This window comes from Pavona decussata, unplaced genomic scaffold, assembly GCF_977016875.1.
Source record: "Pavona decussata unplaced genomic scaffold, jaPavDecu1.1 SCAFFOLD_49, whole genome shotgun sequence".
Lineage (NCBI taxonomy): Eukaryota > Metazoa > Cnidaria > Anthozoa > Scleractinia > Agariciidae > Pavona > Pavona decussata.
The window spans coordinates 1,955,406-1,976,022 of NW_028145471.1; the positions used below are offsets into that span (position 1 = coordinate 1,955,406).

General features: G+C 39.7%; 2 protein-coding genes across 2 annotated transcripts in view; one reads left to right on the plus strand and one right to left on the minus strand.

The window, feature by feature from the left end:
* LOC146481596 (cytoplasmic FMR1-interacting protein 2-like) overlaps window positions 1–14,574 on the plus strand; it is a 31,191-nt gene extending 16,617 nt beyond the window's left edge. The window contains exons 13-27 of the mRNA XM_085108350.1: window positions 452–525; window positions 924–1,020; window positions 1,680–1,756; window positions 2,300–2,417; window positions 3,257–3,376; window positions 4,366–4,565; window positions 5,264–5,351; window positions 6,562–6,705; window positions 8,026–8,116; window positions 8,662–8,792; window positions 9,450–9,522; window positions 10,916–11,010; window positions 11,598–11,836; window positions 12,616–12,763; window positions 13,211–14,574. Of these exons, the coding sequence (XP_084964476.1) occupies window positions 452–525; window positions 924–1,020; window positions 1,680–1,756; window positions 2,300–2,417; window positions 3,257–3,376; window positions 4,366–4,565; window positions 5,264–5,351; window positions 6,562–6,705; window positions 8,026–8,116; window positions 8,662–8,792; window positions 9,450–9,522; window positions 10,916–11,010; window positions 11,598–11,836; window positions 12,616–12,763; window positions 13,211–13,369 (1,854 nt within the window). The 3' untranslated portion in view covers window positions 13,370–14,574. The remainder of the gene's footprint in view (window positions 1–451; window positions 526–923; window positions 1,021–1,679; window positions 1,757–2,299; window positions 2,418–3,256; window positions 3,377–4,365; window positions 4,566–5,263; window positions 5,352–6,561; window positions 6,706–8,025; window positions 8,117–8,661; window positions 8,793–9,449; window positions 9,523–10,915; window positions 11,011–11,597; window positions 11,837–12,615; window positions 12,764–13,210) is intronic.
* Window positions 14,575–15,697: 1,123 nt separating this feature from the next.
* On the minus strand, window positions 15,698–20,601 carry LOC146481598 (large ribosomal subunit protein uL22m-like). Its single transcript, XM_085108353.1, has 7 exons — window positions 20,533–20,601; window positions 20,419–20,455; window positions 19,385–19,535; window positions 18,509–18,574; window positions 17,961–18,038; window positions 17,500–17,569; window positions 15,698–16,008 (listed from the first exon to the last, which is right to left on the minus strand). Exons 1-7 carry the CDS (start codon window positions 20,546–20,548, stop codon window positions 15,788–15,790), a joined length of 639 nt encoding a protein of 212 aa, XP_084964479.1. The 5' UTR covers window positions 20,549–20,601; the 3' UTR covers window positions 15,698–15,787.
* Between the last annotated feature and the right edge of the window lie 16 nt (window positions 20,602–20,617).

The window sequence follows — 20,617 nt, forward strand, 5'->3', positions numbered from 1 at the left end:
AATTTCTCCTTAGAATCTAACTATTTGATCAAACATGAAGGTCACAAAACTAAAGGAAATGACCATCCAAGATAACATGTCTTGATGGTTAGGCAAATTCTCCCAACTAGAGTCATAAGCAATAATATGGATAACAACTCATATGTATGCTGACAACGTTGGGACCTGAAAGTAAGCAGAAAGCAGTTGAAAAAAATGATTTGGTCATGGAATCTGTTTACAACAGTAACTGCTCTTTTTGAAATACTTAATGCTGTGGTGTAAAGAAAATTCATAGCTTTATACCGTCAATAAACTAGGGATATTTCTACGGGAACTCTGAAATCTTGTTGGCAGTGTTCAAAACTGACATGTAAATTTCAAAACTCTGTCTGTCTGTTGAATTGTAATGCACCTCCTGATTTTTTTTTTTTTTAATTAATAAAACTTACCAAATTATTTTTTTCTTCAGTTTCCCATTGAGATGTCAATGCCATGGATCTTGACAAATCACATCCTTGAGAGCAAAAATCCCAGTATGATGGAGTAAGTGTTAACATTGCCGCTGCGACATAAAATTGTAATAGAAGGGTGATCAGAAAACTCTTTAGTACACGGTTACCTTTTGAAAGTAACCAGCTGGCTAGACATAGGAATGCTACATGTATGCGTTGCAAACAAATCTGGCTGAGATAGTGAAGTGGGTGGTGACTTTTGGCCACAGCCAGCTGCTTTTGAAAATCGTTAATGCAATAACATACATGTGAAAATTCCGGGGTACATTATGATCTATGATGCCTTCCAGAAAGATGAATTCAGTGTGGATGGAAACCTAAAACAAAATAATCGTTTTGTGTTGTTAAAGGGGCAAGTGTTCTTATTATCCCAATTTCCATTCAAAGTTTGCTTTATATTTACATGCATTTGCTGTTTGTATTGTGTAGGTACGTTTTGTATCCTCTGGATCTTTACAATGACAGTGCTCACTATGCTATGACTGTGTTCAAGAAGCAGTATCTGTACGACGAAATTGAGGCTGAGGTGATTACTATATTAAGTTTTATACGTGTACTGTAAAATTCTGAATTTAAATCCCGAAACAGTTTCCGCGATCATACGGTTCAAGACTAAAAATAACACCCCTGGGTTTGCATTCATTCAAAGTAGTTTTCTTCAGGAAATAGCAAGGTACAACTTCATCATCATCGCCATCATCAACATTAGCATCATCAGCATCAGTATCAGTATCATCATTATTGTTACTTTTCCACTGGCTTAATTCTAGGAAAAGCTTTTTCTGAAAGTGGGGATTGGGTCTTATTATTTGAGGAAATTTGTCTTAAAAACGGTTTGCTAAGACATAGACAAGCCAAAAAAAAATGAAAAGAAAAAGAAAAAATACTTTCGCATGAATGGAGTCCAGTTGCACGTTCAGAATGGGTCTTTCTTGTCTAATAAATAACATCTCGTGCAATAAACAGTCAAACTTATTTCTGCATTCTTAAGGACCACAAAGCGCCTCAGTAGGTCGTCGGGGATCTTCCCGTGGATTTCTTTGTAGTGTTTGAAAATAGAAGATGACTGATGTTTTAATGTCCCTCCACACAATTATCGGTTTTTATCATTCGTTTTTGTTTGTCTTAATTTTGTGTTTACTTGAAACACTCATCGAATGGATTGTTGATTTTGTTTGTCCACAGGTGAACCTGTGTTTTGACCAGTTTGTTTACAAGCTCAGCGATCAGATATTTGCTTACTACAAGGCCCAGGCATGCAGGTGATTTACGTACATTTGTTTAGCTTTCAACAATTCGTTAAACGCGTTTTTACGTATCCATTCTTCACTGGTGTATTACGAACTCACAATTTCACCAGCTCCCAGTTGGCTTGATAGCTCAGTTGGCTGAGCACTGCACCGGCATTGCAGAGGTCATGGTTTCGAATCCCGTCAAAGCCTGTATTTTTTTCAGGCTTTCTTCTCGCAACTGCTTAAGTTGCTTAAAAAACTCCGAGGATCTTTCTTCTATTTAAGTTTTACAGAGACTGTCAGTTAGTCTTGTATCACTTGCAGAACAGGAATGGCCCAGTGTTAAATTTACTGATACTATTACACCACACTATATTGTATATTCATTTGATATGTTACGAGTCTGTAAATCGCATTTGGTGGCAAACAATAAAATAAATAGATAAAAAATAAATAAGAAGTGAAAACGAATGGAAACACGATCGTGTCGACGGCAAATGTTTTGAACCCACGTTAATAGAAATATCTATTTTGAAACGACTGAAAACGCGCGCTTTCTGCTTCTTTGTACAGTTTGTTACTGGACAAGAAGTTCAAGTCTGAAATGGTTCGCATGAATGCTGAAGCTGCTGCTAAACTGGGGACACGGCCAAACAGATATGAAACATTGCTTAAACAGAGACATGTCCAGGTACAGTATACACTAGGAGAACAACACAAGCATCTTTTTCTTTGGGAGGGGTGTGGGGAGCACTCTGTGACATTAGTAAATAGAAAGATTTGGAATTATGTTTACGGTTAACGGCAGAAATGACCACGTGACCATGTCTACCCTACATTTGTCGCTCGCTGTTTTCAGTTTCTCATTATAACTGAGTAGTTTTGCGTTAGCATCAATGGTCAGATTTGTTTTGCACTATTCCCATCTGTGTACTGTTTTTTTTTTCTTCAAGAAAACATAAACGCGAAGGTCGCGTTTGCCGTTTGCCGTAAACGCGATTCTAAGTCTCTCTATTGTCTTCTGTATACTCGTTGGAATTTAGACCAGTTTAATATTTAGCTTGCTTTATTCTGTTACTGACATCTATCAAACATGAGGCCATTTCATTCTTTGCCCATCACATTATTAATTATTTGTCTGTTGGGCATAAGTGCAGTTTTCAGTGAAGTGTTGTAAAATTAAAATCTCAACGCAATAAGAATTGGAAGCAAATACTTATAAGTAGCGTCAACGTACTTTTTTACTCGGTGACGATAGGCATACTGAGAAAAAGGAAGTCCGACTCAAGTTGGGAGAACTCGGATTTGTCATCTATCGTTTTTTCACGAGGCTTACAAAATAACATCACTTTTTTCCAATGACAATATTAATTTATTTTCATATTTTGTTATGTATTTCTTTCAGGTTTGTCATTTCAGTTATTGTTAGGCTAAATAATTTTTCTATCTCCCGCGTCACCAAAGCTTCATATAAACAGTCATTGTTTTGTTGGAACATATTAAATTTATTTCATGTGGTTTCTCTTGCAGCTTCTGGGCCGTTCAATTGATCTGAACAAGATGATCACACAGCGATTGAACAATGCCATGATAAAGTCATTAGACTGTGCCATTGGCCGGTTTGAGAGTGGAGACATCTGCGGTGTTGTGGTACGTCTAAACGCTTCTAGTAATAAATGAATCACTTTATTGAAGTATCGAGCGGATCTATTTAGCGCAGATCACTAATTGGGGAGACTTTCCAGATCGAATTGGAATTTAGAAATGTAGAAATGTTTGTTTTGAGGAAAGTGGAAAACCGGAGTACCTGGAGAAAAACCTCTCGGAACAAGGACGAGAACCAACAACAAACTCAACCCGCATATGACACTGAGACCAGCAATCGAACCCGGGCTACATTGGGTAGGAGGCGAGTGCTCTCACCACTGCGCCATCCGTGCTTCCCAGTATTATGCAGCCTTCCCTGCGAGTATTCACAGTATTTGCTTTCGGTCGGAAATCTCATGAGTCCAAGAACTAAAGTAATCTAGGATGCCGCGTTCACATTGCTTGGGAGCAGACGTCTTCGGGCAGGCTACATTCACATACCGTAAAATCCCTGTTATTAAGCCCCCTCGGTTGTAAGCCCATCTATTTGTAAACCCCCTCCCGCTTTTAGGCCTATCTATTCCCAGTTACAAGATTCCGTCAGCTGATCAATCCCTTCAAGAAGATACATGTGGAGTTTTACCTTGAGACGGATGACTCAGACGATGGCATTGGCGATGATGAACAAGACGAGTTTGAAGTGGAAAGCCTTAATTAACTTTGTGAAGTAGAACTGAGATCAAAAGCTAACCTTGTTTTGTTATGTTCCGGTTACAGTTTAAGTTAGAGTTTCGAATTTGGTCTTGTAGTGAAATAAAGTGCGTTTTGTTATCAGCTTGTTTCGAAGTATTTTTTATTCCGCTTATAAGCCCCCCCCCCCCCCCCACCCCCTTCCCACCTCGAATATAAGCCCACCCAAAACCCCTTACGAAATTGTACAAGCCCAGAGCTTGTAACCGGGATTTTACGGTAGCTGAAAAGCGCGGTCTCTCTGGAACGTTTGGTGATTGTCTAGTTCTAAAATTTCCTATTTTCCGATTTCTGTCCGACAGGATTTGGAGAATCTTCTGGAAGTGAACCGCATGACGCATCAGCTGTTGTCCAAGTGCGTTAAACTGGTTCCATTCAAGAACATGCTGGATGAAGCCAATCACTCAGTCTCGGCTCCTTACGGCAGGATCACGCTTCATGTGTTCTGGGAACTTAACTTCGATTTCCTCCCAAATTACTGCTACAACTCGTCCACAAACAGGTCAGGAATTTGTTTGTTTTAATACCTCACTTTTGTTGACTTTGGTGGAGACACGAAGACACAAAATGAGGATAATTTTTGCGATTTCGGGAGGAATGTAAACTAAAAGGTCATTAAATTTCGCAGAATGCTATAATCTTTAATTGATCATTAAATTGTGCAGAAAGCTAGATATTATTTAAACACTCCTGTACATCGTAGGCTTTTGTTCACTCGAACCTTAATGTGCCGAATATTTTTTTTTTCAATCGCAAATATTAACCTTGTTTAGTTGGAAGGGGGCGGGATGCAGGCTTGTTCCTGGCGCCAGTTTCTTCAAGAGCAGCTACAGCAAGGTCGGAAACATGAAGAGTTTATACTACGTCCAAAGTTATTTCCTTTACGGTCCACAGAATGGAAAAAAGTCTTGGATCTGCTGTCAACTGAATTTCATGCTTTTAAGGCTGATCTCAGTGATTCTCGTGAGTAACTTTGGATGCGGATCCAATCAAAAAGAGTGTTTTGTGTGTTACCTTCTCGATAGTTCAAGTTTCAACTTTTCCGTTACTTGTAACCTAATAATTTGCCCCTTAGCTTATAGCAGCGATAGGTTTCCATTAATTTATTTTTTTGTAGTCCCGTTAACAAAGCGACTTCTTGACCTTTGCCTACTTGTTTTCAAATGTCTTGAATGTTTCTTTTTTGTCTTCGTCGTGCAGATTTGTTCCCACGTCTCTTTCGTTGGTAGACAGAGTTTCCAGAGAGCAAGCTCCGAAACAGGCCTATCATTATTTATTTGGCACAAAGGTATTTCCTGGATAGAGGTTGCTATACTTTTTAAAGAAGATGTTTGATGTAAAATGGCTCCCGCCATACTCACCAAAAGAGTAAACGAATAAGGAACAACGAGCGTGTTTTCTATGACCATTTCTGTTGAAATATGTTCCAGTTTCTGTAAGAACGCTAGTTTAAAAGCATTGAAGGGGCACTGTCACGAAGAGTTTTGCTGTATGTTGGTCAAAACTAGACTACGAGTAGTCCCCCATTTTTCCTCAGGGATAGTAGGGCGAGCGAAACGCGAGCGCGCGTGAAAATCACCCCACGCGAGAAAAGGCGACACGCGGCGGGGTCAAAACTGCCCAAATATTTGACAAAGAACCTCTTCTTTAACATGAAATCGCTCTTAGAGCACCGGGAGGAAAATATCAAATGATTTCTCCGAGGAAGAATAAACTATAACCAGGTTTTAGCCATTTTTCCAATATACATGGGAGGAACTTGAAAAAATTGGCCATCCACTTCCATCCTAGCCATCCGCAGCCAAAGTTGAATGAAGCCAGTTTCTGTGCACGAGTAAGTTTTTTGTTAACAGAACTGAACCATTTTTTTGACGTTTACATCCATACAAGTATGTTTTTTGGCCATTCAAAGTGACACTAAAAATAGATGACACTGCCCCTTAAAAAACTTTTACCAGAACTAGTGTCTTTGTGACCCTGTTGTTCCCAAGGAAGCCCCGTTTTTTTAGTGCTCCTTTTGTGGTTAAAGTTCGGACCTTCGGTTGTCGTCTGCTCACAACTCCCGCGTGGTATGACACCGTATGGTTTAAGGATGGTGCCTACTAAAAAAGAAGTCTTTTTGTGTGGTTTATAACTATGCGAGGAAAGCAGATCTTAGCGAGGGCTGTTGAAATTCAAGAAGAAAATTGGAGATAATCACGCATTTTTTAGAGATAATTAAGCAACAATTATTCTTTAAAAAAAAAACCAGTAAAATACCAAGCAATGTATGGCGCTTTTTTGCAAATTGAAGCTTTATTATCTCTGAAATATGCATGGTTACCCCCCAATTGTCCTTCTTGATACCAAGAGCACTTGCTGAGTTCTGCTTTCTCCGCATAGTTTTAAACCACTCAAAAATATCCCTGTATTAGTAGACACCACCCATAGGAAACCCGAGTGTCTTGAGATGCGCCGAAAGTATTTTTTTTCTAATTGCAATTTTTGCTCTCTTGTAGCTTCAAAACTCAGTGTTTAATGCCATTGCGTCACTGTACAGCAATTTTGTTGGTGACATTCATTTTGCCTGCATGGCTCGGTTGCTAGGCTACCAAGGAATCGCTGTGGTCATTGAAGAACTTCTTAAAATCATCAAAAGTGTGGTATGTAAAAATATTTATGCTAATGCCAATTGATCAGAGAATATTTTTACTCCGTTGTTTTTCACGAAACCACTGCAGGGATGTTATCTCGTACCCAGGGCCCAGTTGTTCGAAAGCCGATTAACGCTAATCCACGATTAAAAGTTAACCGAGGTTTCAGCTCGCTCGTTTAAAATGTTTTTGAAATCCAATTTTAAGCTGATGGTAAAGAAAAGTCAAAGTCAAAACTGAGGGACAGATGATCTTTTTGAATAATCTTTATTGTTTAGTAATTAAACTCGAATCAAAATTCTCGTTAATGCAGGATCGGCCTAATCGGTCCGAAGAGCGATAAGATCTGGCCCCAGTTGTTCAAAGAGCGGATAAGTTTATCCAGCTGGATCCAGTTGCTCGAAGCATGGTTAGCGCTGACCAGAGTTAAATACCATGATAGCCTATAGTTTTTGATACCTCTTAACCAATGGTTAGCGCTAACCATGCTTCGAGCAACTCAGCTTGGATGCGTTGCTTGGAGTGTTGGTTGGAGTACTTTTATCCGCTGGATAAAGTTATCCGCTCTTTGAACAACTGGGGCCTGGGTACGAGATTATGCAGGGATATTCTCATTGCCGTTCTCTTTGTGTTTCCCATGATGCATGTCGGGGTGTTTGCTTTAAAATCAAGGCATTGTATTTTTGGTGATCATTTTCCTTATTCTCATGACCTGAATGTTTGACCAGGAGGTGATTTTGAAACAAGAATTTAGATGCTGGCCACCATTGGGGGCGAAGAGATGGCTGGTATTGCACTAGTGAAAGTTTGCATCCCGGTCACATCAAAACTCAAATATGTTGAATCTATTTTAGTCGAGCATTGAATGCCAAATTCTCGACTTGTGTAACCTGTGTAAAAGACGAGGTTAGACTACCTTGAAAACAAAGAATAGTGTGAAAGCTCAGTTGTATTTGGCTTTCTGGAGTTACGTAAAATTGACTTGACTTGGATTGTATCTCGTTCACATCAATTGATCAATTTATTATTATTTCCAACTAATATACAAAGACAATTTACACAACCCGCGTATAGCATTAGCTAATCTTGGCGGGTATTAGTAATAGACAAAAATTAAGACTTCAAGATTGCTACAATATCGGCGCTACAATGTAAGACTGTGACATGCAGTTGTTTTTAGCTAAGCACTGAAAGCTCAATGCAAGGCTTGTTTATTCTGTGTCAAAGACGAATGTAGATTACCCTGAAGACTAAGCGTATTTTGTTAGTTTACCCAGCTACTTTTTTCCTGCCCCTTGTCCTCATTAACGTGTTCCTTTTTACCCAAAGCTCCAAGGTCAGCTACAACAGTACATCACCCAGCTCATCGAAGGAATGCCCAAGAAATGCGGTCTTCCTCGCTTCGAGTATGGTTCTACAGGTATGTTGTCTTTCCATGCCTTACGCCAACATATCAAGTGCCACTCCAATCATTTTATTCCATCATTGTGTCATTATTGTGGGTTCTGTAAGAAAGCGTGTGCAAACAATAAGTGTTCTAAGTGTTATAGGATTTATTCACTGGCACCGGTGAAGCGTTAGAAAATGCTGATGGATAACCCTGCGGTGGACTCGTATCTCATCCGGTGCGGAGTAGTTATTCGTCCAGCCGCTTGTTTCTCGGATATGCACTTGCTTCATGCTGCGGCAACTGTGAGGCTCTGGCCAAGAAAGCTGTCTGTGGCCAGCGAATGCAACTTTGCTTTCTTTCCTTTTAGCTGTAGATTTAAGTTTATATATATCCAAGTAGCTTTGTACCTCATTCTAAAAGCGAGGGTAAGTGTGAAGGTTTTCATACAAAAATAAGTTTTGTTTGCAATAAAAACTATGCACGAAGCCTCGCTTTCATAATGAGGTTCCATTCAACTCGGAAATAGCCAATTTCTAAGTATAACAGGGTCTTAACTTTGTCTGTGCTTTCACCAGGTGTTCTTGAGTACTATCACGCCAGCCTTGAGCCCATCATGCAGTATCCTTACCTCAGAACAGACGTGTTCCAGGGATTCAGAGAGATTGGCAATGCTATCCTTTTCTGCTTACAACTGGAGAGCTTCTTGGTAAGGCTGTAAATTTCCATTGATATTTAATAGTACCATTTATATTTAATACCAAAATAAAATCGAAGAGTAGAGGGATCTCTGCTTGCAGGGTAGATTTATCTCCACTGATTAACAACTACATTAGAATCGTGCTATCTCAAACTCGCTTAATTTGAACTCCTCGCAAACTCGAGCAAAATCCGATTTTCCCTGGATTTTAACCCCATATTTTCAGTCATTTACCATCAGTTAACTGGAATTCGTTGCTAACTCGAACTAATTTTTGCTTTCCTTGGCTCAAGTTTATCCCGACAACTCGAGTTCACACTATTTTAAAAACGTTGATCGGTAAACCTCATAATGTCAGAACATAGCTGGTTGACTTGTCCAAATCTTTAATGAGAACATGGTTGAATTGTATGGAAACGTTCATACAATCTCGGTCTGTGGTTTATCCGTTATTACCCTGCTAGCGCAGTCTTTTCGATCTTTCCTAGATAAGTCGACTTATCTCGGAAAGATCAAAGCGGCTCTGCTAGCAAGGTAACCCTAACCTGAAAAAAACACTATCCATTGATTATTACTTCTTTTGATCAGGTCGTTTATTGTCTTTATTTATTGTTTATTGTCTGTTTGACCGTGTTACTCTATTCGCGCTGTTTCTCTTCTTTTTAGTCTCAAGAGGAAATTATGGATCTGTTGCACGCTGCTCCTTTCCAAGGGATTATGCCAAGGCCATACCTCAAAGGTACCTATATTTCTGCCGAAGGGAGCTGATCTGAAATCAGCGATCGAGGCAGGGGACCTCTTGTCATTTTTTTGTTGCTAAACCAATAGAATTGTGGTTGTGCGGGAAGAGAAGAAATTAACTGATGTTACATGTAGAAGACCCATACTGCTTTACGTTGTGCCTCCTCGCCTCCGCGCAGTGAACGTTTAGGATTCCTGCTGAAATTTCGCTATATGAACCATATTTGGTTTTAGAGACATTGAAAGTTGGAGTTGGAGGCACTAAACGAACCCTACATCTTTCAGAAATTAGAACGGAACCTGGAATTTACTTTCTGGAGATCATGTTCCAGTACTGTTGCGGGGGGATTACGGTGTTAACACTGAAAATACTCACGCCTTGGGCCACACCTTTTGGTTTTGATAGCAAAGTAGTTTCAATTTGAATAAATGGGTTGTTTATGATTCTGTGCTTATGCACTCATGAATTGCGCTATAAACGAAGCCGTAAGTTAATTTATGAGAAGCGCTCACGTTTGGAACCTTCCAAACCGGTGAGGAAATCAAGTGCCTTTTGGTTCAGAAAGTGAAGTGGTGTTTATTTGAATAAATATAGGTCTTCGCGTGATTATCTCTTTCATGTATCACTATCAGTTTGGCTTTCTTGTCAGGTTAAAAAAAATTGTAAGCTAAATTTACATTCTCGTCTGAACTTCATTAAGCTTCAAGTTAGTCTGAAGCTTGATCACTGAAATTCAGTATCACTTTTTCTTCCCTATATTTGAGGTATATGGAAACATGGAATTTCACACTTCCGGTGGGATACAATACTTCGCAAGAAGGGAAACTGGGGATAGTTTAGCTGCGATGTCAATACAGGATTACTAGTTGTTCAAAGGGCGGATAATTTTATCCACTGGATAGTTCGCTATCCGGCAGATAAAATGTGTGTAAGATTTTCCCGATAATCCTATAATTTGAGAATAGAGTCGGTAGAAACATATGTCAAATTTAAGAATGGCATTGTGTGGAAACTTGCCAAAAGCATTGGTTGGAGTACATTTGCTCCGCTGGATAGCGACTTATCCAGTGGATAAAGTTATGCGCTCTTTGAACAACCGGGGCCAGTTGTTTCATTCTGAGCATTCAACATCCCCAGTCATAATTTCGTCCACACAATTATCTTCCTCCGCACACGAAAAACAGCTGAGGCAGAGAGAACCTAAACCAACCGCGAACCTTGCGATCCTGTGTTGACGTCATAGCCGAACTATCCGTAGTCTCGTTGTCATAGTTTTGGCGAAAGTGCCAGCATTTCTTCAATTCATGTCGAGTTTTAAACTAAAACAAATCGTACCTCTTCTGTGTACCTTACAGTCTCACTGTTTCTTTCTTTTCTTCTTTGTTTACAGAGGGAGAAAAACTGGAAAACAAAATGAAGGCACTGGAGAATGAGAACAACTCGCTGCTGGTGTTGTCAATTATAACCAAGCTAGGATCAAAAGAGGTTCAGTTAAGCCCCAGTATCAACATGCATTATCCCTCCAGTGTTCAAAATACATTTCTTTTGGTATTGGTTGTGAGAAAATCTTTAAAGATCAACATCAAGGCATTTTATCTTTGCTGGTCATATTCTCTTTTCTCACGACATTTTAAGAGGAAATTAGATTCTGTTCATTTTGGGGGCTTAAAGGTTGAAGTATTGTTTCCTTGGTAATGGGCCCTTTACAGCTAACGATCACATGGCACACAATCCACAAGTAGCGCAATAGCACATTCAAAGCAAAGCGACTTTATCCAGTCAAACTTGAAGTTTCTTTGTTTTGGATGTCCCTGTGCGCAACTTGCTCCCCAGCCATGATGGCGGATGTTGTACCATGTGACCGTTAGCTGCAAAAGGCCCTTTAGTATGCGATGTGAGACTGCGAGTCACACGGTGGACAAATGAATGTAAACAATCCGCCATCTCTTCTGTCTTTAGCCCCTCAGCTTTACTGTGAAATTTCAGTTCCATTTTATTTTGCTTGTAAGAAGTGTTGGAGTCATGTCACCCTCTGTAACGTAAGTTTAGAAGTGGTTTTGTTCCTTTTGCAGCAAATTATGAACGCCCAAGAAGGGGATTTATTGACAAAAGAGCGACTCTGTTGTGGACTGTCCATATTTGAAGTGGTTCTGAAGAAGATCAAATCATTCTTGGTTCACGAAATTTGGAAAGAGGTGCCACCTGCCAATGGTGTTATGAACGTTGATGAGTGTAAAGAGTTTCATCGCCTCTGGAGCGCGATTCAGTTCAATTATTGTCAGCCTCTGAGGCAGAATGAACTTACTATTGAGTAAGTAGCTCATTGAGAGTGCCTGGAAACGCGTTATTAGAATAGTCCGGCCATTGACGGTTGCATGCTTAGTCGGCTCGTGAGCGTCAGTCGCACTCAAAGGCCAGGTAACTACATGTAAGCACTCAACTGTAGAATGAGCCATCCTTTGTATTCAGGTCCCGTTCACTTGCATTCGTTTTTGACAATTTTTATTTGATCAGAATCGCTAAAAAGGACTGAGAATTATCGGTCGTTTTCAATCGCTTACTTTCAACGAATGGAAAGAAATTGAAACTCTTACTTATTTGCGGACGCCTTTTCGCGTGGTCCTCTGAGGCAGTAGCCTCCCACGCAGTCGTTTTTAGGGGACTCGTATGTACCTACTCCGTAGGGAGGAGGTAAAACGAGGCCCTAAAAACGACTTCGTGGGTGGCTGTTGAGGTAGCTCCTTCGAGTGGTTGGGTCCAAGTCCCGCCTTGACCAGTAGCTGAAGTTGGTTTACGGTAGTACCGCGTTCAACTCCTTGTCCACGCTTGTAACTGGCCAACTGGTTTTCCTTCTGCTAGTTTGGATTTTTAACATGTTATTTTCAATTTAAATTGTTTGTTTCTAAAGTTTGAATGCTCGGTTCCACAAGCATCTCGACTAAAAAGTAATCATTACTCATGAAACTGTGAAACTGGTCTAAAACTGTAAAATCTACTGCGGAAGGTTTTACATGTTATCAGTGATTTAAACAGGAAACCGAATTCAAAATCATTTTCCTGATTTCTGTTACTGTATTGACTTGCTTACAGACAATGTTTTGGTGAGGGTCTCAACTGGGCAGGATGTACTCTGATCGCTTTGCTGGGCCAGGAAAATCGCTTCGAAGCTTTGGACTTCTGTTATCACATCGTTAAAGTTTACGCCGTGGATGCAAGAGATGAAATTGTCGGTGGAGTGGTCAGTATACTTTATAACTGTTAATAATTCATTCAAGTAAGAATGAGGGAAATCATCCATGACAGAACCTTGCATTGTGGTCTATGAGACAAGCTTCTCTCCCCATCCCCCCCTCTACATTTGTTCACTCGCTTTAGACCTTGGTGACGATCGCTTTGTTTTCAGTAATAGAACTAACTCACACAAACTTGCCATTGTTTGTGACGAATCCCTGTTAAAAATCTAAACATCACCACCAAAGAAATTACTGATCAATAACCTTCGTGAGGAATCTGAATAGATTAATTGCCGAAATTTCAGTTTTCTCTGTAATGGAAACAGCCGCCTTGACCAAATGTTGTGCGCTGCGCTTGACGCTCATTTGCAAATTTACACTTAAAATGTTATGACCACCGGTTGAATCCAGAAGGCAAATTACTAGCCTAATCCGATGTCTTTTCTCTGTAGGATCTCAAGCGTCTAGTAAGCAGAGCTCGCCACTTCAGGGTGCTGAATGATCAGATATTCTCCGTGTTGAACAAGCATTTGAAGACCTCCGAAGGACCTGTTGAACATGTGCGCTGCTTCCAGCCGCCAGTTCACCAGAAGTTTGTTTCTTCCATCTAATCTAGCCTTGCCGTAAAATCACATACTTAGATCGTCAGGCTAATTAACAATTAGATGGCGAGCTCGAGGTTTCTATCGGCTAATAGTTGGCGAGGGGGGGAGCCCCGAGCCAACTATCAAAGGCGATAGAAACCTGTGTAGCCAATCAGATTGCGCGTTACGCGATAGTCGGTCACTAAGGTATGCTAACATTTCATATAGAAAACCTAGCTAATCAAATTAGTTGTCAAATTGGACAACAGATAATATGACTACGTGGTTGTCCAATTTGTAAGTAATTGAATTTTAACGCTAAATTGGGCTCGACCTACTACCTCGAGTAATAGGTAAGCGTAGCGAGGTAAGTGGTCTTTACATAGGACTGCACCCCCTCCCCCTCCCCCCTCCCCACGATTGTCAGTGCCTTTGTGATATTTTTTTCTGGAGGGGTGAGCCTGGTTGTGGTAACTTTATTTATAAATTGCCCACAACGCGTTGCGGTCGTGTCGCGTAGCTTTTCCAACGACGTCTATGGAAATAGCTATATCCTGGTATTGGGTTTAACTAAAAGGTGGGATTCCAGTGTATTATATCAATAGTTCACAAATATAGAAGTTGTTATACCGTGAAAGCAGATAATAAGCAAAATGTATATTGTTACAAGAGAAGCTATTTAGCAGATACATTAAGATTACTGATCATCGTAAATTGCGAGGGGGTAAAGTTTTTTTCTTTCCTTTGTTCCGATGTTTTACCAATCTCGTACCCAGAGTCCGTAGGCTCTTTGGCCAGCAGTTTGTCGCCAGGAGAGACTCTGGGGTACTGGAATTTTATTACCGCAGGATTTCTGCGGTAAGACAATGCAAACTGTGGGGCAGCCAATCAAAGAATTTAATTTTTTTCGAATTCTTCAGTCTCTCTCCTGGCGCCCACCCGCTGACCAAAAAGCCTGAGGACTCTGGGTACGAGATTGATGTTTTATGAGATATTTACATTGACCAAAGTTAACTAGTTGCACTAAGATTGCTTTACTGAGGACTCCGTCCGGAAAAGAAATCAGACTTGTTTTGGTTACAACATTTGTAGATAATGTTGTTGTTGTTTCCCCAAGAAGTCCCCATTTTCTTCAGCAAAAGAAATATAAACCATAGAAGCCATATCGTGCTGCTGTACATAAAATAATATTTTTGTGTCTTTTGTAATAAAATTATCATGTATCTCTTTTTCGTCCGTCTGGTTGTTATCTTGGGTTTTGTGATAGTAGAAATCACACATTTGCGTTAACGACTTACATTTTGCGTCAAAAGTTAAAACAATTTTGCCCAAACACCGGCAAAATGCCTACTAATACCGAAGTATTTTTGTGTGGTTTATTACTATACGGGTAAAGCAGATCTTAACAACAAGGGCTATTGAAATCCACTAGAAAATTGGGGGTAACCACGCATTTTTCAACAATAATTCAGAAAACCAGTAAAATACAAAGCAATGTATGGCGTTTCATTGCATATTGAGGCTTTATTATCTCTGAAAAATGCGTAGTTACCCCCAATTTTCTTTTTGGATACCTAGAGCACTTGCTAAGTTCTGCTTTCTCCGCGTAGTTTTGAATCGTGCAATCCCTGTATTAGCAGGCACCACCCATAGGGAACCCGAGCATCTCGAGATGCACAGAACGAATGCGCAGCGTAACAAAAGTAGGCACCGTCCTTAAAAGGAAAGGTTAATATTATGGGTTACGGCGCTCCTACGGATCTTTTTTTTTTTTTTTTAAGGAAGCTCGCAACAGTTGTCAAGGTTGAGCGTTGTAAAATGTCTGACTAGATTTCGAGGTAATCGATCATCGTTTCCATGGCAACAGGTGGTATAGTAGCATGCCTTGTATGCGAAACTTTTGAGTTAAAAAAAAAATAGCCCCCTTAAATTAACTTGAAAAAATTGGAGTTTACGGAAAAGCTCCAGTATCATAGGGTTTTCAAAGAGTTTTTCGGCTCCGAAATCTGAACGCACGCCAGGTTTCTAAGTACCACAGCCGACATTACAGTAGTAGTCTGACGTGATATCTGTTTAGCCTGTGAGCAGTCTCCAAAGTGGGGTGAAAAAAAAAATTGGCAAGCCGGTTGAGCGGAGCTCGAGTCGAGTCTGACGTGATATCTGTTTAGCCTGTGAGCAGTCTCCAAAGTGGGGTGAAAAAAAAAATTGGCAAGCCGGTTGAGCGGAGCTCGGTATGGGGACTTCGGCCTTTACCCCACTTGGGAGCCTGTTCACAGGCTAGTACCTGTTAGCAGGCTACATGTACCATACCTCCACGAGGCTGTCAAACGTGTAGACGCACCTTCACAAAAACACTTGCCATAAATTTTCAGTTTTATTGAGTCTAACTTATTAATTACAATAGATCATTGCTATCGACACCTTCAAACTACTGGGGAACAAATTTCACCACCAAGCCAGAGAATTAACAATGTGTTTGGGATGATGTTGGATCTCTTCCAACTGATTCATGTGTTTTAATCGTCTCTTGACGTTTTTCTCCCTTCCGGTCCCTTCTTTCAGTACAAGAAAGTAATGACAGAATTTCTTTTCCTCGATACCAAATCGTCCTCTCCCGTGAATGCGTATTTTCTTGATGTAATGTCCTTTGCCCACGTACGACTCCGCTAGAACAAGAGAAAAGCCAGAGGTACATGTATTGATACAAAACACTCAAACGAGGTGCCCCTTTGAAAACTGTTCATAACAAGTTTGGTCGAAGAGGATGGGGTAGCGGGGCTATCAAAGACACTACCTATATCTCGTGAACATTACCGACAGAATTTTATTGGCTTAAAAATTTGAGTTGACACCAGATATTTAACTAGCAAGAGTCAGCACTGCTAGATAAACAAGGAAAGTGAGGTTTGAATCTCATTGTCATTTTTTACTGCTGTATAGAGGGGTGTCTATACAACAACCTAGAAACCTAGTTTAATGGCCTTAGCTCCCACGAATCTCCTATCGCTCAGTGGTAGAGCTTCCGAACTAGTTATCAGAAGGTCTTAGGTTCGACTCCTGATAGGAGCACTCAGAATTTCTTTTTTTCCGAGTTTGCCTGTGTCATTACTGAATAATATTCTCATTTGTTCACCAGGCTTAAAATATTGCATCACATTTCCTTTCAAAAAGTGTATAATTGGCGAATACAAACCTAACAGAGGAAACCAACGAATGCCATACAAATAAACGTAAAACGTCTTGATTTGCATAATAGGGATATAAAGCAACGATAACGGCGACAGTAGCGAAACGTCACGATTAAAAATAAATGAATTTGCGTTCTTTGACTTCTTTCCAACGTCGTCGCAATTATTTCCCCTTTGTTTTTAAATGTCAAATGTAGGTGAAATTTCCTGGCCCTGAATTCTTGGAGACCGCACCCAAGTTTAGAATCAGAAAGAAAAAGAAAAATTTGACGCCGTGTATTTACGTCCCATCAGGGCATTTCACGTCCTAGTCGTGCAGAGACGCCTAAGAAATGTACCAAAAAGTGTAATGCACGTGCAGAGTTGTTATTTTGGTTATCGAGATTATTGGTTTTTTGACGTTCTCGTTGCCTTCGCCGCCGTCGTTGCTAAAACTCCCTGATAATTGTTATGGAGATCAGCAATTCAAACCTGCATCTTGATTTTAGGGTTTACATGTTTAAAGGGGCAGTGTCACCTATTTTTGTCCTACTTTGACTAGCCAAAAAACATAATTTTATTTGAATTGATGGAATGGTCCAAATCATGATTCAGTTGTGTTAGCAATAACCCTACTAGTGCACAGAAATCAGTATTAATTATCTTTGGCTGCGGATGGCTAGGATGGAATGGATTGCAACTTGAAAAAACTAGCCAATTTTTTTCCAAAGTTCTTTCTATGTATTATAGAGAAGTCGCTAAAAACTGTTTATAGTTTGTTCTCTCTCGGAGTAATCTGTAAGTATTTTCTCCCCAGTGCTCTAACAACAATTTCTTGTTAGAAAAACGGTTCTTTATCAAAATATTTGAGCTGGTTTGACAAAAATACAGCAAAATTGGCGTGACAGTGTTCCTTTAACCTCCCATAAGTGGACTTCTCTCTCCTAAGTTTGCACTGACAAGAGAAATGTTGAACTCTTTAGTGCTTACCGATCCAAAGGTAGGCCTTGTCCTCTATTCCATGTTTGACTTGTGCCATAATCTGAGCCTCTCTGATTGTCTAAATTTCAAAACACGGACATTGCAAGTTTTGGAAACAATGCTTTCTGGAATAAGGTAAAATAAAACTTGCTAAGTTCAGCTAAACTCAGGGGTCAATTAATAAAACTAACACTTGTAGTTTACAAGCTGGGTAATTAGTTTGACAGGCGCACACAAAAAGAAACTCAATGAAGAATTCAAAAACGATTTCACAATGTTTATGGGACTTGTTTTCTGCATGAGCATGCTGTCTCAAATGGCCCAGATTGTTGGCTACAAGTACAAACGTTTATTCAATTGGTCCCTGAACATGTCTGGGTGAAGCTATTTTCATTAATATCATGTTTTTCCTTCAGTTGGTAGTTTTTTTTTTTTTTATAGATGTATTTATTTTTCCCATACAAGCTTACTTTTTTGATAAATTTTGCTGCTCTTTTGGGAGAAAATGACATTTGTTTGATTGCTTCCTCAACTGGAAGTCCTCTAATCTGGTGAGAAAAAAGAATAAAATCTCGGTTTGCAACAGCTACAACGTAAATCTACATTGTGTACACAAAGTGAGTCATTAAATTTAAGGCAAGTAACCTGCTACTAAGCCTGCAGTTTAAATGATATTAAAAACATGAAAAAGCATCACCACCCTGAAAGAGATTCAACCCAACCCCCTCCCCCCACCCCAAAAAATAGGAGTGAAAACTGAAAAGGGCAGGGAATGAGGGGCAAGAAAATGGGGTAGTTCACATGCCATGCCCAGCAACAACAAAGCATCAACAACAAAAAAAAAAAACAAAACAAAACAAAAGGCCAACCAAAGCAGAAAAGAAAGTGGGATAAAAGAGAAAAGACAGAAGTAAAAAAAAAAACCTGTCTTCGTCTAAGTTTTTCTTGTTCCCTCTTGAAACAAAAATTGAAAGACATCTCTGTTGTTTGTTACCATTCATTAGTACATACAACCCACCTGTGCTGCTACAAGGTTCATCTTTTTGGGACTGCATCTGATCCCCCTCTCGCAGTGATATATGGTCTAAACATAAAATTGAATAAATTGAATATAAACCCATTAAAATAATACTTGTAGTCCCTTGGCATTCTGCTCTAATATAGACTCTGTGGTTTCTTCTCACAATAAGCTTTTGCATGTTACAGATAACAGCTAGCCATTTAGAAACACCGTAGAAGTTTGAGGTTTCACAAGTTGCCACCAAATGCTGATGATCTAGCTCCCTAGCTATTGAGCCCTGGCTATTTGGCACCGTATTGTAACATACTTTGTATGAAAGTCATACCTTCCTTGACAAAAGACAAAACACAAAGGGAGTGGCAGTTGCTGTCTTATTTAACATGAACTTGGCGTTCAAGTTCTAACTCAGTCAGCTGGGGCAGTAGAGCCTGGTTGAGACTAATAATTTTTTTGCATACACTCGTCACGGGATTTTTTGCGTTTTTTCACCATTGCAAAAGCTTTCAAAAATAGTGCAACAAAAAGCTGTAATAATTTTTATTACTAAAGAACATTTGTAAAATTAATACAAACTTCAGCTAACTTTCTAAAGATGAACGCTTCATGAACTCTCCAATGGCATTTGAAAAGTTGAGCCAATAATAAATTTATTTCAAAGTGCTTCTCATCAACGCATGCATGGGCCTGGGTGACATAGTCCATTTAAGGGGCTAAATTATGTACAAATAAGTTATGGAGTCAAACGAGAGGTCTAGATGTCTTAAAACTAGAGGGCTGACTACTCAGCACTACACCAAAATTCCTGGGCCGATAAATGACTTGACACATGTATATTACAGCCTCAGTTAACTTGCTTCACTTCTTTATATGTACCTCTGTTGGCGGCTCTGGGATTCCTTGTTCGTCCTCAATCTCAGCTTGGGTCTTCCCCCACATCTCTCTTGTGACTGAAAATGTGGTTGCTGGGCATCCTGTGCTGGTGTGTAGCTTAGAAGACAGTATGAATGGCCGTAAAGTCAAGTTCCTTGTTGATGAACGGAGAGAAAAATTAATTCAGTTAACAACAGTACTCATAAGAAGGAATTTCGGAACAAATCGCAAGAACTTTGAACCAAATCAATGTTAATGGTGCCCATTAACCTGTAAAGACTGTTGGTTCCATTTTAAAAAAGCCTAAGGACAAGTTTGGTCAAGATCTGTCCACGGGAGTCATATATAAAATTAACTGCAAAGACTGTGAGAAAGTCTATATCGGACAAAATCACGAGCATTAAGATCTAGAATAAGAGACCAAAAAAGAGCTGTTTTGACGGGTGACAACAACTCCCTGTTGGCGCAACATAATTTGCTTGCAAAACAACCATGAATTTGATTTCGACAATGTAAAGATTATAGACCGTTGTTCCCAGTGGTCAGGCAGATTGTTCTTAGAAGCATGGCATTCCATTAGCAAACCGAATTCAATCAACTATCACATACACATTCCAGACATGTATAAAATCTTGGCCAATCCCCAGGGGTTCTCGCCTTCTTAAAACTTTTGAAAACACCTCATTTACATCTTGGACACCATGTTAATTTGGCTGAAGAAGATTATAGTATTTTACCCAAAACGTCCCATTTTTACGATTCTAGTCAGTGACAACACATTTTTTTAGCTTTTAAAAATATAACTCGTATAAAGAATAAATGAAAAAGATTGAGGTGTTCCAATTGCACGTTTGACATGATAATAAATGTACTGGATAATGCATACTGTCTATAAGACTTCTCAGAGTCCGTTTTCGTGGATCACGGGGAGAAATCACGGAGATTGGGGATATGGATAATTATTAACAAAAGTAAAATGCACCCTATTGTTCAAGACTGTAGTAAGCTTTACTATAACCCACAAAAGAAATACCAACCTCAATTGGAACTGCACGATCTTCAGAAGTCCTTCCACTAAAATCAAACAAAGGTTAATTGGAATAAAGCGGCAAAACACAAAAAAGTCTGCAAAACAAGATAAACACATGTACCTCTGGAAGCGGCCATCTTGAAAACACGGGTTCAGTTCTGGTTAGCTCTTCACGTAAGTGTCACGAAACCACAGAATACTCATCA

What these genes read in the sequence shown, in the direction of transcription:
- LOC146481598 (XM_085108353.1), bottom strand. An exon ending in TGAACCTTGTAGCAGCACAG is followed by an intron (nt 18,039 to 18,508) that starts GTGGGTTGTATG and finishes TTTTCTCACCAG; the next exon opens with ATTAGAGGACTTCCAGTTGA. An exon ending in CAGCAAAATTTATCAAAAAA is followed by an intron (nt 17,570 to 17,960) that starts GTAAGCTTGTAT and finishes TTTGAAATTTAG; the next exon opens with ACAATCAGAGAGGCTCAGAT.